Source organism: Ambystoma mexicanum, chromosome 2p (genome assembly GCF_040938575.1).
Source record: "Ambystoma mexicanum isolate Mex_15411 chromosome 2p, UKY_AmexF1_1, whole genome shotgun sequence".
Taxonomy (NCBI): domain Eukaryota; kingdom Metazoa; phylum Chordata; class Amphibia; order Caudata; family Ambystomatidae; genus Ambystoma; species Ambystoma mexicanum.
Genome location: NC_090923.1, coordinates 1299087907 through 1299113005, shown reverse-complemented (window position 1 = coordinate 1299113005; position 25099 = coordinate 1299087907). Strand labels below are relative to the sequence as shown.

Genomic DNA, 25099 nt, shown 5'->3' with positions numbered 1-25099 from the left:
ATTGAAGAAGAGCAAGTTACTTCTTACCTTGTAACGTTCTTTCGACGGGATGTTCTTAGATATCTCCTTCCAGCTCTGCTGGCCTCAGAACATTTTTTCTTTAGAGGGCGCTGCGCGCCGACGTCCTCCGAGTCGATGTCCCTCGACAGCCGCCGTATCGACGTCGACGTCATCCTGCCTATAAAGGCCGCGCGCAGCGTCCGTTGCTCAGTTCCGTTTTGTAGCCCACAATAATACTGTCTGGACTAGACTAATCACCCTGAAGGAGCATAAGCTGCAACAACACGGGAAGTGGAACTGCGGGGATGGATGGGAGGGCCGATGAGGAATACGTCGGAGGAACAGCCCGTCGAAAGAACGTTACAAGGTAAGAAGTAACTTGTTCTTCGAAGGGATTGTGTCCTCCGACGTATTCCTCATCTTAGATAGGCTCCCATAGCAGTATTCTATTATTGGAGGAGGGAGTACTGATTTCACGCTGTCTTCTATTGATGAATAGAATGCAGTACAGCCCTTCCAAACCTAGTCTCTTGACTGGAGGAGGAATCCAAATTGTAAAAATGTGTAAAGGTATGGACAGACGACCATGTAGCAGCCGCACGGATGTCTTTAACCGGCACGCCTCTTTTGAGGGCCGATGAAGCTGCAATACCTCTGGTCGAATGAGCCCTAAGGTTTTGAGGGGGCTCTTTCCCTGCCAGTTTATAACATTCCAGAATGGCTAGAATGATCCATCTGGAAATGGTCTGCTTAGTTATTGGTAACCCCAGCTTGTGACCTGGGTAACCTACAAACAGCTGGTCTGCCTGTCTTATCTTGGCTAGTCTACTGATGTAGAAACTTAAAGCCCTTCTAGGGTCTAGCCTGTGTAACCTCTCTTCCTCTTTCCCCGGGTGAGGAGGAGGATAGAAAGATGGTAGGGTAATCTTCTGAGTGATATGGAATTCAGAAAACACCTTTGGGAGGAAATTAGGCTTCACTTGCAGGACAACTTTGTCTTTGTGAAAAATTGTGTGAGGGGGTTTACAAGAAAGAGCTTGTAATTCGCTCACCCTTCTAGCAGATGTAAGTGCTATTAATAAAACAGTTTTAAGGGTAAGGAATCTTAACAAACAAGAATGGAGTGGTTCGAAAGGTGTGCCCATCAGGAAAGTTAGTACTAAGTTTAAATCCCATAGGGGAACTTGGAATGGTCTTGGGGGATAAACATTGGTTAACCCCTTTAGAAACTGTATTACCAAGGGTAATTTGAAATAGGATGGTTCTTCCGCAGTGCGCTTAAAGATGGATAGCGCTGCGAGATAGCCCTTAATGGTGCCAACTTGAAGGCCTGAATTCGCCAAATATAGAAGGAAGGACAAAACCATTGGTGTACCACATGTAAAAGGGTCGATATTCTGTTCTCTACACCAGCTGCAAAATCTGTTCCAACGGCAGCGGTATAAAGACTGTTGCTGGCCTCCTTGCCGAAAGCAACACCTCCATAACATCATCAGGGAGGTCCCAATCCTTGTACCTCAACCTTTCAGAAGCCAAGCGTGAAGGTTGAGGGTTTTGATGTCTGGATGGAGAACCTGACCTCCCTTCTGTGAGAGTAGGTTCTCTCTGAGTGGAAGTCGAATTGGAGGGCAGATGGACAAGTCTAGAAGGTCCGGGTACCACGTTCTCCTGGCCCAATCCGGGGCAATTAGGATCATGGTTCTCCGGAATCTTCTCAACCTCCTGATCATTTGAGGAATGACAGGGACCGGTGGAAATGCGTACAGAAGCGGAAACTCCCAGTCCACTATGAACGCGTCTCCCAGAGCTCCTCTCGGGGGAAATTCCCTTGAGCAGAACAGATCGCATTTCCTGTTGACGCTGGTGGCGAACAGATACACCTGAGGGGTTCCCCAAAGGGCGAAGATCTCTTGAAGGACTTCCAGAGCTAGTTCCCACTCGTGGGAGACTGCTCTGCCTGCTCAGAGCGTCCGCTGTCAAATTCTTCTCTCCGGCTAGGTGAACTGCCGATAGAGAGATTCCTTCCTGGATTGCCCAAAACCAGAGCTGCATCGCCTCTCTGCACAGGGGTAGTGATCCTACGCCTCCTCTTTTGTTGAGGTAATGCATGGCCACTGTGTTGTCCGTCATTATCAGGACGTTTTTCCCTTGTACAGCTGGCAGGAATGCCTTCAGCGCAAGTCTGATGGCTCTCAGCTCTAACAGGTTGATATGTAGTCTGGACTCCGATGGAGACCAACGACCGTTGATGGTCAAGTCGTTGGCGTGGGCTCCCCACCCCGCGAGTGAGGCATCCGTGACTACTGTTATCTCCGGCCAGGGTTGCCAAAAATGTTCTCCTTTCAGAATGTTCTCCTGACAGGCCCACCACTGAAGGTCTCGAGCCACCCTGTCAGGAACCTGAAGAAGATCTGTCATTCTCCCTGAAAATTGTGACCACTGAGTCCTCAGTGCCCACTGGAGGGATGTTATTCTCAGGCGAGCCTCTGGCACTAGGAAAATGCAGGATGCCATGAGGCCTAGCAACCTCAAAAAGTCAAAGGCTGGGAGACGTTGGGCATTTTGAAACTTGGTAACCATCTGTAGAATATCTTGAGCCCTCACCTCTGGTGGCGAGGCTTTTCCCAGGGAAGTGTCCAGGATCGCTCCTATGAACTGGAGTCTCTGCGATGGTATCATTTGTGACTTCTTTAAATTGAGGGAGAAGCCCAGTCTGTGAAGGGAGTGGCACACGTGATTTAGTTGGATCTGAGCTTTTTCCGAAGAGACAGCCCTGATTAACCAATCGTCCAGGTAGGGGTAGACATGAATCCCTTCCCTCCTTAGACTTGCCGCCACTACCGACATTAACTTGGTGAAGACCCTCGGGGCGGAGGTCAGCCCAAATGGTAGCACTCGAAATTGATAGTGAGAGTTTCCAATTGCGAACCTCAGGTATTTCCTGTGTTTGAGATGGATAGGCACATGGAAATAAGCGTCCTGAAGGTCCAGAGATACCAACCAGTCCTGGAACTGAAGGGTCTGGAGGATCTGAGAAAGAGTGACCATCTTGAATTTGTCTTTTCTGAGGAATTTGTTCAATTCTCGCAAGTCCAAGATGGGTCTCAGTCCTCCGTCTTTCTTTGGAATGAGAAAGTAAGGGGAGTACCAGCCCTTGTTCCTCTCCGCTACAGGTACCGGTTCTATGGCACCTTTCTCTAGCAGGTCCAAAATTTCCTGCAAGAGGAGCGGATCTGGAGCTTTCTGAGAGCTGATCCCCGGTGGATGACTCTGAGGTATGCGCAGGAGAGGCAGGCAGTAACCTTGGGCAACTGTTTCCAATGCCCAAGCATCTGACGTGATAGCCTGCCATTCCGCCAGATGTTGAGTCAACCTGCCTCCTACAGGTGTCCTGTGAGGGAAGTCCTCAGAGTGGTTTTGGGGCGGCTGATGCAGATGCCGATGGTAAAGAGGCACCTGCTGTTGCTGCGGCTTTTGAATATCTACCCCGTCCACCTCGGGTAGTTCTTCTTTGTCCCCTTTGAGCTGGACGTCCTCTATCTCTTCCGAATGTGGAGTAGACGCGAAAGGACTTGCCCCTCGCAGAGGTTCCTGTGGGACGAAAAGGTGTCTGACGGATTGCAGCGCCTAGGGATTTTGCTGCTGCTTTTGAAGTTTGCAGTTTCTCTAAACTGTCATCCGCCTTTTTCCCGAACAAAGAAGAGCCCTCGAATGGCATGTTCAAGAGCCTGGCTTGCACATCAGGGGCAAAACCAGACTTTCTCAATCAAGCGAATCTCCTGGTTGTTGTACTTGCCGCCATTGCTCTGCTGATACTGTCAGCCGAATCAATGCCCGTCTGGAGGGATTCGCACATAGCGTCTTTACCGTCCTGTATGATATTCAGGAACGCCTCCCTTTCTTCTCCCTCCGGGATGCAGTCAGCCGCTGTAGAAACACACTCCCAAAGTGTATGGCTAAATCTAGCAAGGGTGCAAGTAGCATTAACAGATTTTAACGCCATGCTACATGCCGAAAAAACTTTCTTTGCCATAGCATCATATTTTTTATCGTCCCTGTCCTGTGGGACGGTAGGATAAGCCGTCTTGACATCGGTAGAAGATGCTGCCTGTACCACCAGACTTTCTGGGGATGGGTGTTTTGACAAAAACTCCGGGTCTGTTGAGGATACCCTATATTTTGTAGACAGTTTTTTATTTACTGCCGGGACGACATCTGGGGTTTCCCAGTTCGTCATAATCTTCCTCTGAAGAGCTTTATGAAAAGGCACCACAGGGTCCTCCTGTGGGCCCTTGTCAAGAATATCCTTAAGGTCATCTTGTTGGAAAGATTGTGAAGGTGCAGACCACCCCATAAACTCTGTGATCCTGGCCATTAAGGCTCTATAGGGGGTTTCAGGAAGCTCCCCCGGGTCTGGCCTAGCAAACTCCACCTCAGGGGAAGTGTCTAACCCACTTGCCTCATGTAAGGAATCATGAAGATCCTTTAACCTGTGTTCTTCAGAGGAAAATTCCTCTCTAATTGGGGTTACAGGTCCCTGCAACTCAAATGTGTCTTCCTGTTCAGACAATTCACCCTCTTCCAAAATTGAGGACATAGTTCTCAATTGTTCTGAACTCATAAAGGGTGTAAATCCCATTTCCAAGGCAGAGGGTGCCGAACTTGTCATTATCGGCCTTGAAAACGTCGATGTCGTCGACGCCGACGTCGAAGGCTTCGAGCGTGGCGTTGAAAACAAAGGCGGAGGCCTCAATGACCTCAACAGAATTGGGATTCTACTCGACAATCTCGAAGCCATCGTCATCGAGGACCTGGGGATAGTCACTGGGTGTGTCGTGACCGTGACTTTTCTTGGCGTCGACGCCGGTGTTGAAGCTGGCGTCGAGTCGACAGACCCGTGTGTTGAAGGTCCCTTCGACAACGGCGTCGAAGACACCGACCTCGGCGTCGACGGAACCTTCAAGGAAGGTTTGGAGGTCATAGTCCTACTCGAGGGTTCGAGATGCGCTCGAGAGGTTTCCTTCGCCGGGTACTGCGACTCGCGGCGTTTTTGACCTTCGGGTCTTTCGACCAGAGCATCGCTCTCGGCAGTCTTCGAGGGGGTCGAGGCCGCTTTCTCGAAGACGCTCATCATATTTTTGCGGAATTCCTCCCATTCAGCCCGGGAACTATGTTTCGTGGGGCAAGGGATTCTTTTTGGCGAAACAGAGGAAGAGGAAGACGGAGAAGGGGATCTTCGACGTCTCCTCTTCGAGTGCTTCGATCTCGAGGAGTGATGGGACCCACTCCGAGACCTGGAGCGCGAATGGTGACGAGGAGACGAATGTCTCGACTTCGTCAACGAAGAAGAAGCTTTAAAAGTCTTACCTTTCTCAAGCTTCCCCCTACGCTCCTTCACGGCCTTAGCTGTCATGGACATACAGTCCTCGCACTCCGAACAATGGTGTTCAGCTCCCAAACACCACAGACAAACTCTGTGAGGGTCAGTCAGTGACATCTTTTTCCCACAATCTCGGCATTTTTTGAAGCCGGATCGAGGAGTTGTCGGTTCCGACGAGGAAGCCATCGAGTACCGATCGATTAACTCGAGGTAAATAGGTTTAATCTGACAAGAACTGAGCAACGGTATTCCGAGGCACTGAGTAAGCGCGCAAAAACGGAACTGAGCAACGGACACTGTGCGCGGCCTTTATAGGCAGGATGACGTCGACGTCGATACGGCGGCTGTCGAGGGACATCGACTCGGAGGACGTCGACGCGCAGCGCCCTCTAAAGAAAACATTTTCCGAGGCCAGCAGAGCTGGAAGGAGATATCTAAGATGAGGAATACGTCAGAGGACACAATCCCTTCGAAGTGAAGGTTCTGCCTTTACTTGACACAGAATAAAAAATAACCACAAAACAAAACAATCCACATCAAAAACAAAAATGACGCAAAATCATATCGAATGCTAAATAAGTTAAGACGATGTGTGGAAGGAAGAGTTCGCAAATTTTAATGCGAGTCGTCAAAGTCTTCATGGGCAACAAGAAATGACCCAAGGAGAACAGATCAAACTCACGTTTGAATGCAAACAGCACCCAATGAAAGCAAATTAAAATACTGAAATTGCGCTGACAATTAATGAGAAACATCAGATTTGGGATTGGCTAGCTGCTACGCTATCAAGTTATAATCAAAGTTAATGCCAAAATGTGCAAAAGAAAGAAACGTTTTTTCCTTGGGTATATGGAACACTAGTGGATTTATGCATTTATTCAATACGAAAGGAAATTGGGCAAAGTGCTTAGACCTCCTGTGCTTCCAAGAAACCTGGTTGGATGAATGTCCAATTGTCGATGAATTCGAAATTGTAATGAACCCAGCAGTTAGGAAAACCAAGGGACGTCTGTTAGCGGCATTACTAACTCTAGTACACAAAAACCTTGTCCGTTCAATAAAAGAATTTACAAATCCCTCTCCATATATTCAAGTGGTCACCATTGCTCAAAATATGGAAAAGGAAAAAAAAGTGCAGTGCTTCTATATCATAAATCTTTATTGGCACCATAAAGGAGGCTGGAACAGTGTCATATATAGATCAAGTGACAGAAATAATCAACAAAATAAAAATTGTGGACAATGATGCATATATCATAGTATGTGGAGACCTAAATTTAAACTGCATAAACGAGAATAAGAACATGACTATATCAAAACAAAAAATAGCACAAATGTGGCCAGAAGAACTGGAAATGAGAGACCTAACGATGTTAAATGGCAATGTACCAGGAGATATCCCCGCCAAACCAACTTGGCAAAGAAATGTGCAACAACCTGTGATTGATTACATATTTGTATTGGAAAATCTGTCCAGGTATGCCGAAGATCTACAAGTAGTTGAAATGTGTGATAGTGATCACAATTTAGTCAAAGTCTCATTTGAGGTCTCAGTATTACGTAAAATGCAAAGTTGGAAGCATGCAATAACAACCAATCCAAGTGGTAACAGACTTCGCCTAAAGGCAAATATTATACCAACAATTGTAGAAGAATACTTAAATAACATACATACACTTGGCGTGGATTACCCCCCTCTTAGAACAATATAAGGAGATGCCAAATAGTGAGCGAAAATCTACATACAAACACGCGTATGACATACAGGTGATCACAAGTAAAAAGAAATGCAGAGAGATCTCAGAAAAGTGAGTAAATAGGAGTCTTCTTTGAAGGGGGTAGAAAGGAAAAAGATCAAACAAAAATACAAAAATTGGTTAAAAGCACAAATCGTCACCTCAGAGAACAACAAGATGCAGAAAGAATAATGAAATGTATGAAAAATAATATTGCTGCAGAATTTTGGAAGGTAATTAATAATGAATGTAGCGTAAAACAAGCCACAAGTAATAATATGGTGACGGAGGCCCAATGGATTCTACATTTCGATTAGCTATATGCTAATAAAGGCCAAGTGTGGAGTCCATCATTACCAGCGTTGCAACAATAGGATCTAGAGTTTGATAAAGATGATATATTGACAAACATCAAAAAACTATTGGCATCTCAAGCGACAGGCCCAGATGGGCTAACAAATGAGTTTCTGAAGTCCAACCCTAAGGCCTGGGCAGAGTTGTGCAAATTGTTGTTTTGACAACATAGCAATAAGTACGTTCTATCCCAGATTCATGGAAAAAGGCAATAGTTGTGCCAATCTTTAAGAAAGGCAACGGAACAAATCCGACAGACTATAGTCCTATAGTGCTGTTGGATGTTGTCGGGAAAATCTATGCGACACAATTACAACATAAATTCCTGACATGGCTAACAAACAACGGGCATCTTGATCATTGCCAATCGGGATTTGTGAAAGGTGTGGGTTGCAGCTTAAACCTTCATCTTATCAATCTAATCAAAATGGATGCCATCAGACAAGGAAGAAAAGTTTATCTTGCCTTTATGGATCTGTCTCACGCTTTCGATATCATAGACAGAGAAATTCTTTGGAATAAACTGAAAATATGGAATTGTCCAGATAGCATCTTAATGGCGATAAAAGAGCTTCATACCAACACAAAGATCAACATACGAATGGACTCTAAAGGCACTCTATTTACGCCAATAAATACGTTCTGTGGAGTCAAGCAGGTTTGCCCCCTTGCGTCGATAATTTTCAACACATTTCTATCGGATATTGGTGATGCCTTTAAGAATGTTAGTGGTTATGATCATAAATCTATGGCTCCCCCTTGAGCTACATACTATATGCTGATGACCTTGTGTTGCTGGATCTTGCGCCTATTGGACTACAACGAAAACTATATGCCTTAAAGCAATATGTAGCAAAAAACGGACTATATATTAACTCAAACAAATCAGTGATTCTAACTTTACAGGATATAGGGAAAAATTGCACTCAGAAAGGAAAAAAATGTAAATGGGTTTTGGAAAAAGAAACCTTGAAAAACGTCCTGCACACTAAATACTTGGGCATGTTGCTCAGCTAAAGTATACAGGATAGCATATGGGTTGAAAAAGACTAAATCTGAATGCAGGCAACTGGGAGTTGAAGCTTCTGCAATTACCAGGAAATATAGCAAATTTTCATTGAGACCAACTATCAACTTTTACAATCAGAAGGTTGTGCCGTCATTAATCTTTGGAGCAGAAAATGCTTTAGGATGCCCATCTTCTTTATGAGATACTCTGGAGAATATATTCTGGACAAGAGTTTTGTGCCTAAACAGAGGAACCCATGCTGCTGTAGTCCGATATGAACTCGGCTTGCTTTCCATCAATGCTAGAGTCACATGGAATACACTGGCAATATATTGTAAAATGATCATGCCCAATAGTCCTCCACAATTTGAGATTATACATGATTTCATCCATAAAGTATCAGCCTCTGTCTTATCATTATGGGTAATGCGCTGTAGAAAAATTCTTGAAGGTCCGAGTAGCAATAAAGATACGCTGGTCACCAACCCTGATGCTGTTAAGAAGAAACTGTGGGAACAAGATTGGGCGCAGACAGGAATACAAAGATCTGGACACTCGCTCATGAGAAATGTACCGGCGGAGGGGAAATCTTACAAGAAACTGTAAGTACTTGGAAACCTTCCCTGATAATCACAAAAGAAAACTCATGAAATTCAGGATGAATCAATTTAAGACCAAGGAATTGATTATGCGTTGGACTAAGTATAAAAACTTGAATCCTACATGTAGATTCTGTGATGATCATCGGGAGAATCTGAAGCACTTAACTTTATTCTGGAAGGCACTCACGGGCGAAAGAACAACCACTCTTGGTCCAGTGATTGCATGTAAACAGTCGCTCAATGCAGAAGACTGGTGGCAAGATTGTTTTAACTAATCCAATAGTAAACTAACATTTGCCCTAACTTCTTTTCTAAAGATCATTAACGAGAGACTTGTAAATCATAACATACAAGAAAGTACAGCGAACGGATGTAAAACATCGAAAATATAGACCCTTCTGACGTCTCGGAATGACCAATGAACTAAATTTGGATTAATTCCCTTTTGATTATTTATGGATTGACTTGATTTATTAATAAAGTTAGTTAATTGTATATTTGTTTTTGTATGTATGATCATTTAAAGATTATTTAAAGGTTTATACAAACCAATAAATAGTAAAAGAAAAGAAAAAAAATATTTGCAAGATCAAAGGTTCAGGTCCAGGGGATGGCTCTCTACCCCAGGTTTCTCTACACCAACAAAATGAATCAATTACACAACCAAAGTTCTTTATAGCCCAAGAGGATAACTTCTCCCTTCCAGAGGTCTTGTTAAAATACCTAGAAACTCCTAAGGGTATCACTCTTCCATGGGGGGTTTCTCTGGTCAACAAAACAACTTTGACTTGGCTTTGCCTTGCATTCACCTTATTGTATATTTCTTGCATTCACTTTGTTATTCCGAAGACATCAGGTCTCAAATTTCCATTCATTCACTTTGCATGTGTTCATCTGTCCTTGATAACACTTCTGGAGTGTCCAGGTATCCCAGTTCCCCTTCTCGGGACTCATCGGCTTTCCGTGGCATTTTCCAGCTATTCCACAGTAAACTCGTTGCAAAGTCCCTCTTTCCTTTCACTGACGCGTTGGCTTCGCCCAGCTTTTCCCTCATACCTTGTGGCTCCCGCCTTGCAGCGGAGCCCTTTCTCCCTGTTCGGGTGGCTTCAGTACTGCTGCTCGACTTCCGCTTCCATCAGGGAGACTTCCCTCTTTTCCTGTAGCGGCTCTGGCATGGCGAATCTGCAACTGCAGTCTTCCTTCCTTCACCATCCCCCTGAGCCGGCTGGCTCCACGGTCTGCTTTGTGGCTCGATTGTCCCTCGGTCCGCACCGGGAGGACAAAGCTTTCCCAGGCAGCGTCTCTGCTCTCCATGCTGGTTGTGATTTTTTTATGTCCTGGCACCTATCACAGATTTACAAACACTGGAGCGTGTGATGTGCTTCTCGGAATCCTTGATCTTCATTACTTTGTTCAGTCTCCTCATTCCAGTACTTCTATGCATATAGGATTGATAGGCAGCTCTTGGAAGCCTATTCATGCAGTATTGCAAAATGTCATTAGTAGGTTTTGTGATCGGTATAAGGGTTTTACCACAGTATGCCATTAATGCATGAGCAATGGAGAGAAAATGCTGATAAGGGAAAGGGGGATACAATGTCTCGTTCCATGATGTCAACTCCCTCCATGAGGGTCACCTCCCTCATGGTATCCCCGCTCGCATAGCCACCCCCAGGGTCAGGATCAGGCAGCGGCTGCCAGCCCCTGGCCACATGAGTAGAGGCTACCCCTGGGAAAGAAGTGATGACACCATCAGATCCATCACATCTCCTTATTCCATTGTTCAGTCAATAATGTAAAATGCTATTTTAAGGAATGCATTTAATAAATTGTGCTTATGCCTTGACAGTAACAATTTTTAACAAGAAATGCAGTTATGCCAAAATGCTAGGAAGTGTTCAACACATTTTTCGAGCTAAAAAAGAAAAAACTCTTCAGTGCACATGTGAATTAAGAGTTATGCAAATCAATAGTAGGTTACAGAGTTTTAATGGTATATTGGTTCTATGCTTGTTTGCCACCCGTTCAATGCCACATACCACATAGGCCACATTTTTTAGGCTGATTTGATTCAACCTTCAACAGGTGGCAAAAGATGGGCCGAACCGCACACCCACTACCTATTCCCATCTTCTCTCGTGTTGGCAAGATTTACTCAAAATCGGTGGGTTTCAATCCTTGAACTCCCCTTTCACTACCCCTCCCTTTCCAGACAGACCCACATAGCCTGCCCCCTCCACAGCCACAGTTACCTGCTGTCCATGTCTTCTTTCTTCCACAGACCCATAAGGACAATCAGCCCGTGCGTGCATTCGAGTGCAGAGTGGGGTGGGGTGGGGCTTGTGCAGCCATAGCGGTCTGCAGTCTCTTTTGCCCGCGATCTCGGGCAAAAGAAGGCATACCGTAATATTTTCTCAATTGAGGACTTCCTCCATTTCACTCTCCTTTTTAAAGTGACATGAGTCTCAATGCAAATTTATACTTGTGTCTTGTTCCTGATATTAGTATGTACAATGACTTTTGGATGTATGTTAAGTAAATAATCCTAGAGGCCGAGAATAGATCTGAAGGTACGTGTAGCAGTCATAAGAATCACGTAGCTTAAGATCTAACTTCAGCTTCAAGAGAACGAAAGGAATATTCACTTAAATCATACACCCAAAAACAATCGGTTGGGTAACTTAGTTTCAGTTGTGACAGATTTTCAAGCAATGGAAACTTAAAACTGTGAGCCTATCAGTATTCCAGCTTTCAAGCTGAAAGACTTCCTTCATACAGTGTTCATGATAGTGGGTCAGTTTCTTGCCATATGCTGGCACAACATATTAGCAACTGCCTCCTATAACCGTATACTCAAAAAGTTTTAGATGCATTCTTAAGAGGTGCACTATACTACCACATCTTGATATGTCTATAGCCTAATTAATTGAAGTAATCTTCGTACACCACATGTATACACAGCCGCAGTCAAAACAACCTCTTATATTCCATGTCTAGATTTCAAAGTTTATGTTTTTAGAATAGGTTTATCCAAAGACAGCAATTTGTTTCCTAATGAAATACAGTTGATTCCAGCAAATACATGGAGGACATCAAATCTACAACTGCATGTGTTTCGTACACTGAAGTGTACAAAATAACTGGTTTGATGTCTTCAGCTGAAGTTTTTAATGTTTGCATTATGGGTTCTGTGTAAGCATCTTGTTTTCAAGCTTAAAAACATGTGATAACACACCCTTGAGTAAATGATTCCAAGTAGGGGTTTGCTGACTCATGACAAAATTGGAGTCATTGACTTCACTAAGAAGGTTTTCCGAGGAGCACTAAAGGATTAGACAATAATATATCTTACTGGATATGTGAAATAGTTCTTTTGAACCAAAGCACATTATATTAAATAAATATTAAAATTATTCAATAAAGCGGGCGATTGCAACTGATAAGTGCTTTTACAAAAAGTGAACCAGCATGGGGAGAGACAATGTTTAAGGGACACAAAAGAGACATGACAGAGGTTGTAGAAGAGGGTGAGAGAATGAGGATGGTAAAGCAAGTGAATAAAGAGGCAGATGGGGCATGGCCAAGAATACAGCATTATAGGAGCAGTCCCATGGATCTCTGTGTAAATCAAGTTTGCCGATATCACGCCTCTGCCCCAGTCTGTCCCTTTGGGTGCAGTCCGGGTTGAGGGGGAAGGCACAGCGAGGAGGTGTTTGTTCCCATTAATGAGGTATGCGGTGCGCTCGCTTCGGGACACTGGTCTTCTGCACTCACCGGAGGGCAACACGAGAGCAGCCTTTGGGACTGCAGAGTGGAGTGGATGTTCTAATCCGAAAGGAAGGCCACGGGGGAAGCGAAAGTGTGCTTCACCCAGCCTCTTCCCTATGAAACCCGGCTGTGTGTTAGGGCAGGGGGCAAGTGGGAGACCTTTGTGCTCTGGAGAAGGCCATGTCCCCACTGAATGCTGATAGATGGGGGCCATCAACGCTATGGACAGCAGTAAACCTTCTGGGCCCTCCAACTCAAGTCTGTTTGAAGGGAGCATTTTACATAATAGTTTAACCCTGCAGATTATAATAATTATTATTATAATTGTTCATTTAGAACACTCTTAAACCCAAGGAGTGGGTTCTAGGGCCGTCCTTAGCGCCTCCATTTATGCTACGGAAACTTCCAAATGAGCTCCTATGTGTTCTTTTAACGTTATGTGTGGAGCAAGAACATGCACTTGCCTAGATTCCCCCCAATCTGTCTAACCAATCATTCTCTATCGCCTGGCACTCCAATACCTCAGGCTCCAAAACGCTTTACAAGAGGAACAAGCAAAATGCAACAAGCATACGTAACAATTGAATTAAACCAGAAAACAGTACAAAAAACAATTTACATTGTGGAAAAGGATTGGAGAGTAGAGAGGGAACAAGGTGTGAGAGGAAGTAGGAGGTATGAGCAGTGGTGAAAGCAGAAGTAAGAGGAAGCACAGGGTGTAAGATAAGAATGGAAGAGTTGAGGATTACAAAAGTGCAGGAAGTGGGGTAGGGGAGAGTAGAGTGAAAGGAGAGGGTGAGGTGGAACAGAAGTAAGAAAGGGAGTAGAAGTAGTAGCAGAAGTAAGAGAAGAAGCAAAGTGTTTTAGGGAGGTGAATTGAAGAGATAAGATTTTAGGGAGGTGCGGAAGGCTTTGACCTAGGCCCATTACCCTTCACCCTCCAATTCATTTCTTAGTAAACTCATTGCTTCCTTTGATTTTTCGTGCCACTTGTTCACCAAAGATACAATTATTATAATTGTTATTTTATAACGCACTTAATACCAGAGATTGGTTTCTAAGCGTGGGATAGGGATTCAAACCTGTGTTGCGCTGCGTTGTCTTGCTTCCAAGACCAACGCGTTGCCCCTGAGCTATCAACATTTTTTTTTCCTTGCCCGCTTTTACCCTGGACCTCTCAACTGTAATTTTCCCTGAGATACCCGACATTGGATGTCACTTAGCTGTTTTATCCACAACTTGTTTAAAACCAAGTAAAGCATTTGTTCCCGTGTTGCTCTACCTCGCTTCCCTCTCTGATCTCTTTCCCCGATGTCCTATCACTCGCCCCCAACCGGGTTGGAGGGGAGTCTCCTTCACAGCTATTTTAAACTGTTCCCATTCATACCCTTTACTGCTACTGCTGCCAGGTTCAATCTCCTTATCAGGAAAAAAATTGATTGATTTTGACCCTACCGCTCAACAGAAGGCTTACTCCCAAACCATGTACTTCACTGCCTCTACTACTGTACCAGCCTATTGTCTTGCTCTCTACTCCTTTTCCCCCTCTCAACAACATGAAAAAGTGTGCTACTCCCACACCATGCAGCATCCCCTGTTAATCTGTTACAATTGCCCATTTACTGCCCATACTGGATAGCACTACATGCAACAGAGATCCCCTTTCAAATGATTTCTTCTTTTCTTCAGGTCTATCAATGGTTTAGCCCCGCCTCACCTTTCTGGCTCCATCACCCACTACTCCCCTACTCGTGCCCTTCACTACAGCACAGTAATCAATCTCTGTTCCCCATGCCTCCTATGCTTGTGCTTTCTCTCTTGTGTCCTCATTGCCCCCTTCACTGGAACTCCTATCCCGACTGGCTCCAGTATAAAGAAAAATACCACCACTATTCTCTGCTTTCCAATCAGCCCTGAAACTCAAAGATCAATTCCTTCTTTTGCAAAGCAGCATGTAAAGGGACAGCTCCATCACCTGGTATACTCTAATACAGGGAAGCAGCCACCTTTCTTCAATGAAATACAGAAAAACAAACTATTGCAATCATTACCTGCTGGTGATACAAACGATGCTTTGCTGCCTTCAGTAGTTCAGTAATCGCTGCACTATGATGAAGTCTCACACTGCTGAATTCATCACTGAAAGCAAATGAGGACAACAACCCCATTCTAGTAAAGGTCTGACAAAGGACTGTAAGAGAAGGGAATGATAAACAATTACAAAACAATTATAGCACACTTCAGAACAAAATTAAAGATCAGGATACAGCAGACTTAACTAAACGTCAATATAAAAACATTTTAAGAAAGTTAGCGAGCTTTCATTTTATTTTAATGCACACAATGTAAGGCAATTATTTATTACTAAAAAAAGAAATGTGGTGATAAACGCTAGAGTACCTCCACCTAATCCAAAATGCATGTTGTGTCGGGCGGAAGTCGGGTATTGGTTAAGCCACTTTTTTAATGTAATGGTATTTGAATTTTCATACTAAGGGTTGATAAACCTTCAAGCAGGATAGGGATATAATCAAACCAGAAGGAAATCCAGTAAGGTACAACGGTATTATGTCTTGTCAACAGTGCAGCGCATCAAAGGCAACATTAAAGAGAACTATGGCAATAACATACTTAAAAAGTCTTGACCTGGCAATCTTTTACCTATGAGAACCACATCTATTTGGTGTCTCCTGCTTATTGGGGTCTTTCCCGCCTTCAAAATGGGCATCCACTGGACTGGGCGAAACACTGAGCTCATTACACCACCGCCAGAGGCACTCATTCCATCTGCCTGAGACTGAATGCAGAGGTCCTGGTAGTTCAGGTGACCTGTAAGACTCATCCAGGATCGATCTAGGGTCTGCTCAGGTGACCTCTGACCCCAAAACTGCTGTCTCTGAAAGACCTTTCCACCTCCAGCAACAACTTCTGCTACCAGCTCCCCCACAGACTTCCCTCCATTCTAACCACCAACTGGGGGCACTGGTCTCAGATCATGCAGCCGGGGTCCTGGAGCCAAAAGTGGCAGTCATCTTAATGCAACTTTGGTGCATCACATAGTTTAGTATCTGCATATGGGCTTCCAGCCCATGGGAGTTATCAGTTAAGGGAGTTGAATTAAATGGTAATCTCCCCGATTTCTTCCCTCAGCCTCTTGCCTATGGGCCTTTGCTTTGCTGTGTTCTGCTACTTGTCTATAATAATCCATTATTGCTGCTTCTCCTCCTTTGCCCTCACGATGCAATTGTAATGCGATCCCTTCCTTTCCCGTCTACTTCTCTCTGCATTCTCCTTCTCTCAGAACCATCAGAACTCTTTTCCCATGTCCATCATCTCTTCCCGTCGACACAACCCCTCTTTTCGCTCTACTACTTATTATTTATACTGCGCCTATGGCCCTTAGGCATAGATGATCTCTCCATTCAATAAACCTACTGGAACCCCAGCATTCATTACACTTCCTCTTCTCGCAAATACCCCCAGCGCATCTTTCGTTCACAGTCAACGTTACTATGCTTCTACATCTTACTCTTTATTGCTTGGAATGCGCAGTCTCTCTGCAATAAAACCTCCTTTACCTAATACTTCTTTTCTCATTCTCTTTGTCTTGACACAATTACTCTTCCCGCCTGAAACCTGGATCTCTCCCTCTCATTCTGCAACCCTTGCTGCCCTTCCTAACCCAGTCTACAGCTTTGCTCACTGGCAGTGGTGGTGTAGGACTGTGAATTTCCTCTCTCCTACTACCCTATCTACCACTAATTCTCCCTCTTTCGAATACACTATCTCCACAATCACTTCCCACTACAACATACATTTTATCTCTGTCACTTGGTGCGGAAGGTCAATTCTTCGAACACCTTTCCCAACTAATTGACTCTCTCCCTCCCAATCACCACCTCATTGTCATTGGTGACTTTAAGCTCCCCTCACTCTATGCTGCTCTATCCACTGACTAACTCTTCTCCTTAACCACTCACCCTATTCAGTCTACCCTCTGCCCACTTTTTCAAATGGAAACTCCCTCGAAACTTATTCTCATCTGCTCTCAACTTTCTGCCTCCAACATCTTCATTGCTCCTTCTCCCTCTGATCACTATCATCTTTGCCTCAATCGCCACTCTTGCCTCGTCCTCACTCTCCATCTAATACTACGGTTACAGGGTTCAAAATGGAGATTTTCTAAGCAGGAGCTAAAACCAGCTCCTGGGTGGCCAACAACCGATAGACAGGATCTAGCTATGGGGTGGGGGTCAGTAGCATATAACACTGCAAATTTAACATTCACAAGAGAGATAAAAGTGAAGCTTTTTTCTAGAACATAGAACCTATTGTGCTTGAATGTGACCTAAAGCTTCTTTATAAACATTGGCAAATATAAACATTGCTATGTGATAATAGCTCTGTGTCTGTCAACACTTGGCCTGGGGAGCTAAAAGTAGCTCCTGAAGCTGTTGGTGTCAAGGCAACCATGGCCTCCTTAAGCTAGAAGCAGGCGCTGAATAACTTCTAACTCCTAGCAATTTCCAACCCTGCTGTTACTGTCATGATGCCTACCTCCAAGGAGCCAGGTCCGACCCAGCAACCCCAGAGGCAGGCATCATTTCCCCCAGGGAAGTGCCAGCGGGCCCAAGCTGGGGCCCTTTGGACACAGTCCTGGCGCCTTAGGCGCCAGGCTCATGTTGGACCCCTGTCCTGGCGCCTTAGGCGCTAGGCACATAAAGCTAGACATGTGTTCAAGTGTTTTAATGTGCACTTACCTGATGCAGACCATGCTGCTACATCCAGGCCCTCTTGAGGCCTGAATGGAACTACTTTACCTGTGGGACTACTTTCCCTGGGTGTGGTCGGGGAAGGATACATACCTGATAGGTGGAAGGATACATACCTGGAACTTCTTCCAAAGCTATTTAAACCACACCCGATCAGCAACTCACGCTTCGCGTTGTTCTGCTCCTCGCAGCTGGACGCTCACCGTGTCAGCTCCTGCTTCTGGACTTCAGCCACGCCTGTCAGCATCCTGGGTCACCTGCTAAGAGAGAATTGGGAGAGAAAGAAGACCTTACCTGCTAAAGCAGCATCACGGAGACATCACACCGACAATCCTGAAAGGGAAGACATCATTTTAAAAGCATTTCGCTTCGATCGCTGCAGCGCTGCATTTCACTCACCTTTCCTGGGCACCTCCATCTTCAGCAGCGATCATCCAGATCCGCAGCCACTTCCCAGAGCCTAGAGAGAAAAAGACAAGAACACAAGGTGAGAGAAGGAAGGGAATAGGAAAAGCTCAGTTTCCTTCTAAGACTTACCTGTTGGGTAATTCCCATTTCATTTCGGGTCCTGCCGCTTCCTGGCATTCCGGACGCCGGCCCCTATGGGGAAAAAAGACAAAGACATTGAATGAGCGAATGCAAAGACATTACCCGAACGCTCATCCAGAACTTACCTGTCATTTACTGGAACTGCACGTTTCACTTCGGGTCGGCGCCATATCTCCGGCATTCCGAACCCCGGCCCCTAAGACATAAGCGTTAGCGCTTGCTGCAATAAGACAATGAACATTATTATTAAGCTTGAACTTTTGAACTTGCTACAGAACTCTTACAGCGCCTTACCTGAATAGTCAAGCTTATTTGAACTCCCATCATACCTCAATCCAGTGAAGTAACTGGGTTTCAACGCGCCCCTGCATCAGAAGCAGGATGGAGAGCTCATACTTCCTGACCCTAAGGTGAGACTTCACGGGGAATCGAGGAAGGGTATCGTGGAGGGTTGGAAGGGAGTGGGAGGCTTGAGCATTATTCCGTCAGTAGGTAATACTCCCTTTTCACGCACAGGGGAATATTCCTGCGAGCCAGTGAGTCCATCTTCAGAGTCCTGTGCTTCACCATTGAAGAAGCATCAGCACTCAAAGCCAGACCTGCGCCTCTGTGGGAATCAGGTGAGCGTGACAGTTTCTAATCACAGGTTTCCCCTCCTCCAAACTCCCCAGGTACTTCTCTGACCTACAACACTCCCTCTCCTATGCTGAACTCAACCTTCCATCCACTGAAGAAGCCTTTGCTAACTTTAATACTGCTCTCTAGGCTCGCTTCTCCTAATGCAACCGTCTTTCCACATTTACTTCTAAATTCTCCCCTCCACATCCTTGGATTACACCTCTCATCCGCACCCAGAAAAAAAAACAATGCGAAAAAAGCTCTGCACCTGGCAAAGGTCAAGACAATCCTCAGATCTCCAACTCTACCTCACTGCTCTTCCAAACTACTCCTTTGCTCTGGATGCTGCCAAATGTGACTAATTTCATCTCAATCCTCCCAGCCCAGTCGCCTCCAAAAATCCCTCAACTCAATTCTCTCACCTCCGAAACCCTCCTCCATTCTTTCTGCAAATTACCTTGCTCTCTACTTCGCTTCTAAAATGTCTAGTATTTGCAGTACACTAGCTGCTTACCTTTCAGTCCCTCCTCCTTCTCACTCCACCACTCCTACCCTCCTCTACCACTACTATATCTTCCCTTTCCCCCACCAACCCTGAGATTCTTGCCTTACTCCTCATGGCTAATGCTTCCTGTGCTCCCCTTGACCCCACTATCCCTGCACATTGTGAAGTACATAGCTCCCAGTGTTGCTCCACATCACACTTCAACTCCTCTCTTGATGCTACCTTTCCCTCATCCTATAGACCAGCTGCTGTCACCCAAACTGTCCAGCCAACATTCGTCTGGTCTCTCTTCTACCACACTATTCCTAAATCCTAGAGCAAGTAGTATTCAATTGACTCATCGAGTTCCTCTATACTCAACCTCCGGGACCATCTTCAATCTAGCTTCTGACCTCTTCATTCTACCGAGACAGCTCTCCTGAATGCCAACAATTTCATCTCTTCTGCACGTCTTGTGTACCGTCCATCTATTCTTATTCTTCTCAGCCTCTCTGCTGCCTTCGAGTATCTCTGCTTGGCATCAGAGATAAGGCTGTTGCTTGGTTTGCTTCATACCTTGCCCATAGACACTTTCAGGTGTCCTGGAATAGCCGTACCCCCTTACTGTTGGAATTCCCCAAGGGTCTGTCCTTGGTTCACTTCTATTCACTCTCTGTACATCATCTCTTGGTATCTAGATCTCTTATGGCTTCTCCCATGAACTCTTTGCTAACAACTGTCAGATCTTCTCCGTTACTACCACGGGCTGCTATCAAAAATGTCAAACTGTCGCTCCACGATCAAATATTGGGTGGCGTCTCCCTCACTCATGCTCAACTCCGCTACTTCCCAGCCAAACAGGCTATCTCTTCCTCTCCCACTCTTCTTCTTTTCTCTCTTGAATACCTTCCTTACTCTGCTTCCGCTCGTAACCGCCGAGTCATCTTCAACCCATCACAGAACTTCTCCCTCTTCATCTGCAAATCTGCCACTTCAGCCAGATTCAATCTCCTCAATATCCAAAGGATCCATCATCTTTTTCCTTTCGGTAGGGCTAAATAGCTCATCACCTCCTTAGTCCTTTCTAGATCCGACTACTGTGCCAGTCTCCTCTATGGCCTTCCCAGCTATGCTTGTTCAACTCTCGGCAAAGTCCTCAACTGTGCAGTGTGCACACTATTCAAATGTATTCCCCCTCAACTCTTCTCCCTTTACCTCTACCACCTCTGCTTGTCGCCAGATTGGCCATCTATGAGACAAAGAGTCAAGTATTAACATCTTCAAAACTATCAATGGACTTACCCCACCCTACCGATCTGCTCATCTCACTCCCCTTGCTCGTTACAATCATCCTCAGCTCACCTCCTTGCCAGTAGTCAAGCATCCCTGTGCTCCATCTCCTTTCTGCTCTCTCCCTCACCTCAATCCACTAGTCTGGAATGCTCTTCCTCTGCCCCTCTGTACTATTTCAACTCTAGCACTATTAAAATCCAATCTCAAAGCCCTCCTCCTTTCTGAATAACTTGCTTCCGAGCAATCTGTTACTCCATCACCCTGCTTCCCCCTCTCCCTACAATCATGGACAACCCTACAGCAGTTTTCTGTCATCCCTCCATCCTTAATATAGCACTTCCCGAAACATCACATTCCTATGTTATTCTGTCTTGTGCTTGTCTTTGGTTTAATGTTTCCACCTTCACCTGCAGCATCTGGTCTAAGTCCCACTCTCATTTCCCCTGCTCTTTTATCAATGTTAACTTTTCGAAGAGTTTTTGTGGCAAATATGCAATGATTTACTGTGATTTCTATAACTAAAATAAATAAATATTGTTGAATATATCATGGAAACGGCACTCTACCAACCCAGGATATTTTGAGTACAAACATGGGGTGCCCAAATGGAAACTTGATATTTCCTATGAACAATCGAGTCTAGAGTTTGAGATGACAGGAGAGGTAAATGGTGCAGCATGGTTTAATTGAAAGGAAGCATACCAATTCTCTAATGTTTAAGCATTCACCTGTTAAGGCTCGTGGCTGCACAAGGTTTCCGTGGAGCCTTCATGGCCCCCATGGATTCGCATTACCAAACATGACTTCATCGCCCAGGTTTCTGTGTGTGACTGCAACAATCAGGTGGGCATGAGCGTACCCGACTAAAACACATGATGTAGAAGGAATTGCACAATGTCGTAAAGTCCAGAAGAAAATGCCACAGCATAAAAAACAGTATGCACAAGCGCTCACGCCTCACAACTGATTAATTTTGCTTGGCGTGGTGTTTTGTTATATTTCCTATTCCTCTTGTTCTGACCTTTGGCACTCATTCTATTGATTGCATAAGGAAGCAATGTTTTACTGTATTTACCTGACCCCTTGGGCCAAGTTAAATTTGGTTAGGCTTTGAATTTGATGCTCGTGTGGGAACTTACACTTTTGGATTGTTACTGGTGCTTATTTGGCATATGCCTTTTGACTCTGGTGAACCATGTTGTGTTTTGACTTTTTCCTGGCTTGCAAAAAATTTGAAACCCCTTTTTGACTGGTGGGCCATCCAGCGAATGCCCTCCTCCATCCTTGTAGATATGCCCTTATTCCGAACCGGGACAGGTCCTTCCTAGCCGCTACAGGTACCTGTTTTATTACCTCATCCAGTTTTTTGGCATTCCATTAGGGTGGTACCCCTTCCTATCTTGTTTCCCCGGTGAGAACTTCTACCACTGTTTTTTCAGGTACCTAAGAAAAATATATGGGTCATTTCTATTGAGGTTTGGCAAACAGGGACTCGCCCTTTGCTTTTGCCATTTCTTTTTCAGTTCAGGAGAAGTGCCTAATCTGATGGCCATGGAAAGATTTCAATAGCCTGGTCTACTGGGAGGAAGACCCCACTTTTTTCGGGCTGTCGGAAGGAGACTGGTAGAGGTCAGATCACTGTTCTAAGACCGTGACACTACCCCGTCCTCCCCCACGCGAGAACTGAGGCATCAATTCAAATGTGAACTTGGACATTGGACATGGGTAAGAGTGCAAGTGGCTTTAAGCAATACCCATTTAAATGAGTCAGTATTGAGGGAGAGGCCACATCAAATTCCAAAAGTGTCCTGCATGGAAGGAAAACTTGGGTATATGTGATGCCTGGATAGCAACACATTCTGAGTACAATTTCTAGCGACACTGTCATCATAAATTTTCAAGAACACCTTTTTACTCGGCCCATATATGTTCATGGTAAAGAGAGCAGACTAGTTAACAGGATTGTCAGATGATTCTCCAGTCAGCATGGAATTTGCTTTAAAAACAAAAAGGATAAAGATGGTTCTATTGCAGAAATAAAGTTTGAGGGAAACTTTAAAGAGAACATTGCTGGACAAAGTGGCTGCTGTAGAACAGACAGATAGTCGGTAGTGTTGGGTTGAGATAAGGGGGGGCCAGCTGATGGGATTCTGAAGCATTCTAATATCCTACTTGCACCACGCAAGGAATAGAAAGAGCAGAGAGATTGCAGAAAAGAAATGGGAATTAAAAGGCATAGGCAGAAAAACATGAATTATGGCTCAAGTAAAAAAGATAAACTACGCGAGCATAGCATAACGCTTTGATCTAAATTTTGATATTGGTCATTTGAGATGGCCGATGGACTAGGAATGCTATTGGCATGGCTGGCCAAGGTAGAGGCACGGAATATTGAGCAAATGCATGATACAATGCTAGAAATCAGATGAGCAAGAAATAAAGCATTTCATAAATGCTACACTCTTCTTGGGACAGACTAGTTGACATCAGGAATTTTCTTTAAAGGGAGTGGCTTTACAAAGAAAGTTCCCAGTCAAAACCAACCACGAAGCAGTTAAGTGGAGCTTGTGGCCATAGAGGAAGCAATAGTGGCCATTGTAACGGGTGCAGAATTAAGGCTCAGACACAATGCTGGTATGTTTTTTGGATATAGACTTATTAATTAAAATGCCTCTCTATCCCTAAAGCTAAGATGGGTTTCCCTACCTCAAAAGGAAACTAAAGAAATTGTCAGGAAGTGTGAAACTAAAAGGTTGGTCACTGTTGTGTCCCACAAAACCTACTCCAGTCCCTAACACTAATAATCTAATAATAACTGTGCATGGATGAACTCTTCTCAGAGTAAAAAGTGTTCTTTGTGTTTTCAAACAGAAAAGTTCCCAGTTTCGCTGGTAGTAAAACAAGATGCAAAATAATGTTCCAAAATACAAGATTTCAAAGCTAGTGTTGTGCTCTTTTCCCCTAGATGACTTCTTATCCCAAGTTGCTGGATAGCTCACGAGAAACTGTTTTAGCTTCACAGTTCTTATATCCTATCAGTTTGACATGCTCGGCTACGAAGCATAGGGTTCCAAAACTAAGGTTGTTTTCTTTCCCCTAGTCTGCTTCTTATCATAGTTCTTTATCCTATCAACTTGGTACAGTCCACTACCAAGCATAGGACTCAACAAGCCTTGGGTTCTTGACCCTCTTATTCTCAATCCTATGCGGGTGCGGGCCCCAGATTTGCACTGTTGTGTTGTATCTGCTCAGTTCGCTCTCCTGCCAAGTATACAACTGTTTCTCATTTGATACAGGGCCCCCCAAAAAGCTCAGACAGGCCTATAGGGCATTGCCCGAAGCAAAAACGCAAAATGCTTGTGTGGACGAGTTTTTTTGGTCAAAGTGGGCCACCTTTTTGGCCCATATGGGGCAGTTTGATAAGTTACTTCACCATGTGGCTAGTAGTTTTGACCAGTGGTACTGAAAGAATATTCTTTAAAATAGACGATTTGGATCACATTTTATCAAAAACCTCTGCCTTGGGAATTACTCAAACAGTCAGTCGGTCACAAAAGGAAGGAAATGCCATTTGAAACTGTGGGCCACTTTTTCCATTGGTGCCCAAGACAATTTTATGCCCCAGTCTGACCACTGCCCCAGACCCTCTCTTTTGGGTTCCTGAGCACACCCCATTGCTTCCCCGGACCGCACAGCTCCCAGGCAACAAACTTACCTGTTTGCTTCCTTCTCAGAGGTACCAGCAGTCCCTGGCCAGCTGTATCCCTTCTGGAGGCTTCGGTAGCGCTCTGGCATTCAGCAGGGTCTGCAGGGGGTTGGCAGACTGGTGTCTTCCTCCAGCTGCATGGTCTGTCTCTTCTGCGCTTCACTGTGTCCTGTGGCCCGCGTTAGCAGCCTGCGTGCACGGCTCCCGCTATTCATCTTCAGGGGACGGCTCCCTCTCTCTCGCGTCTCGACTGAGATTCGCTTTGAGATTAAGCTTAATTCAACTTCCTGCATCAGACTGATGTACTGCTCAAAGCCAATTACTGGCCTTTGGAAACTAGACGGCTTGCCCTGCTTCTTTCGAGTGATCTTTGTACTTGCGGCCATCTTCGTCACAGTACCAGCCTTAAAGCTACATACAGGATACTTTGTATTATCTGGGTTTTCAGTGTTGTCATGTAGATTAGATTACGTAACTTTCTAACAAAATATATTAGCTCTTGGATTTAGTGTTGGAGAAGGGGTTGAATATGGTAACGGAGGGTGATACCATGTTCTCTGGTGATGCACGTTCTCTGGTGATGCTCATCGCCAATCTCATAGGGGGATAACTTCCTTTAATGCTTTTGAAATGCAATGTTTTTGACTAAAACTGTCACAATTCTATGTTTAATCAGTTCCAAAGTTAATCGTTTTCACAATCACCAAAGCAGAACTCAGATCAACAACAAAAACAACACTAACCTGGTCCTGTAGGATATCTTAATGTGGAATAGAAGACTCACCTACCCTCCTCTCTTTGCGCCTGAGAAACCTGGCTCAAAGAGAA

The 25099-nt window shown here is 44.8% G+C and overlaps 1 protein-coding gene across 1 annotated transcript in view; it reads right to left on the bottom strand.

The window, feature by feature from the left end:
• EIF2AK1 (eukaryotic translation initiation factor 2 alpha kinase 1) overlaps positions 1–25099 on the bottom strand; it is a 1543308-nt gene that overhangs the window by 1172515 nt on the left and 345694 nt on the right. Inside the window, exon 3 of the mRNA XM_069645632.1 lies at positions 14901–15040. Coding sequence (XP_069501733.1) covers positions 14901–15040 — 140 coding nt within the window. The remainder of the gene's footprint in view (positions 1–14900; positions 15041–25099) is intronic.